Source organism: Benincasa hispida, unplaced genomic scaffold (genome assembly GCF_027475165.1).
Source record: "Benincasa hispida cultivar pf3 unplaced genomic scaffold, pf3_genome.v1.1 HicScf923, whole genome shotgun sequence".
NCBI lineage: Eukaryota > Viridiplantae > Streptophyta > Magnoliopsida > Cucurbitales > Cucurbitaceae > Benincasa > Benincasa hispida.
This window is the reverse complement of record NW_028327068.1, coordinates 28,644-29,418: the sequence shown is the minus strand read 5'-3', so window position 1 is coordinate 29,418 and position 775 is coordinate 28,644. Positions and strand designations below refer to the sequence as shown.

At 38.8% G+C, this 775-nt stretch overlaps 1 protein-coding gene across 1 annotated transcript; it reads left to right on the top strand.

Moving 5' to 3' along the window:
• Positions 1 to 209: 209 nt before the first annotated feature.
• LOC150029781 (uncharacterized) lies at positions 210 to 518 on the top strand. The gene has a single exon (XM_090310357.1). It carries the CDS (start codon positions 210 to 212, stop codon positions 516 to 518), a length of 309 nt encoding a protein of 102 aa, XP_090166483.1.
• Positions 519 to 775: the final 257 nt, after the last annotated feature.

The window sequence follows — 775 nt, the reverse complement described above, 5'->3', positions numbered from 1 at the left end:
GGAAGAGTTGTAGGTCTCCTATGTGTTGGGATGAGGTAGAAGAGACGAAAATGCTAGGATCTGAGCTAGTGCAAACCACGAATGAGGCAATACAAAAGATCAGGGGTAATATGCAAACAGCTCAGAGCAGATAGAAAAGCTACGTTGACATGAGACGTAAGGACTTGGAATTTGAGACTGATGATAAAGTGTTCTGAAAGGTGGCACCTATGAAAGGTGTTTTGAGGTTTGGAAGGAAAGAGAAGCTAAGCCCGAGGTTCATTGGACCTTTTGAGGTATGGGAGCGAATTGTTCTCGTAGATTACCGATTGGCATCGTCTCCATCACTTTCTTCAGTTCATAATGTCTTCCATGTTTCAATGCTAAGAAAGTATGTAACAGATTTGTTCCATGTAGTTGACTTTGAGCCATTATGGTTGAATGGCAACTTGAGTTATGAAGAGAGGCCTATGCAAATTCTCGCCAAAGAGATGAAGATGTTATGCAATAGGTCAATAGCAGTTATAAAGATTTCGTGACAGAATCACCCGTTGGAGGAGGCCACTTGGGAACGAGAGGATGAGATGAGGACCCAGTACCCAGATCTTTTTTAAGAATGAACTTTCGAGGACGAAAGTTCTTTAAGGAGGGAAGAATGTAACACTCCGAATTTTGTTCTTAATGTAATTTTAATATTTTCTAGTATTAGAGGGAATTTTTTGAATTTTGGAAATTCAAAATGTAATTATTGTGATTTAATTGCTAAGAAATGGGTGTTTCAATTTAGTGGTTTAAT

Excerpts from the sequence above, each read along its gene's own strand:
- LOC150029781 (XM_090310357.1), top strand. The coding sequence starts at position 210 with ATGAAAGGTGTTTTGAGGTTTGGAAGGAAAGAGAAGCTAAGCCCGAGG.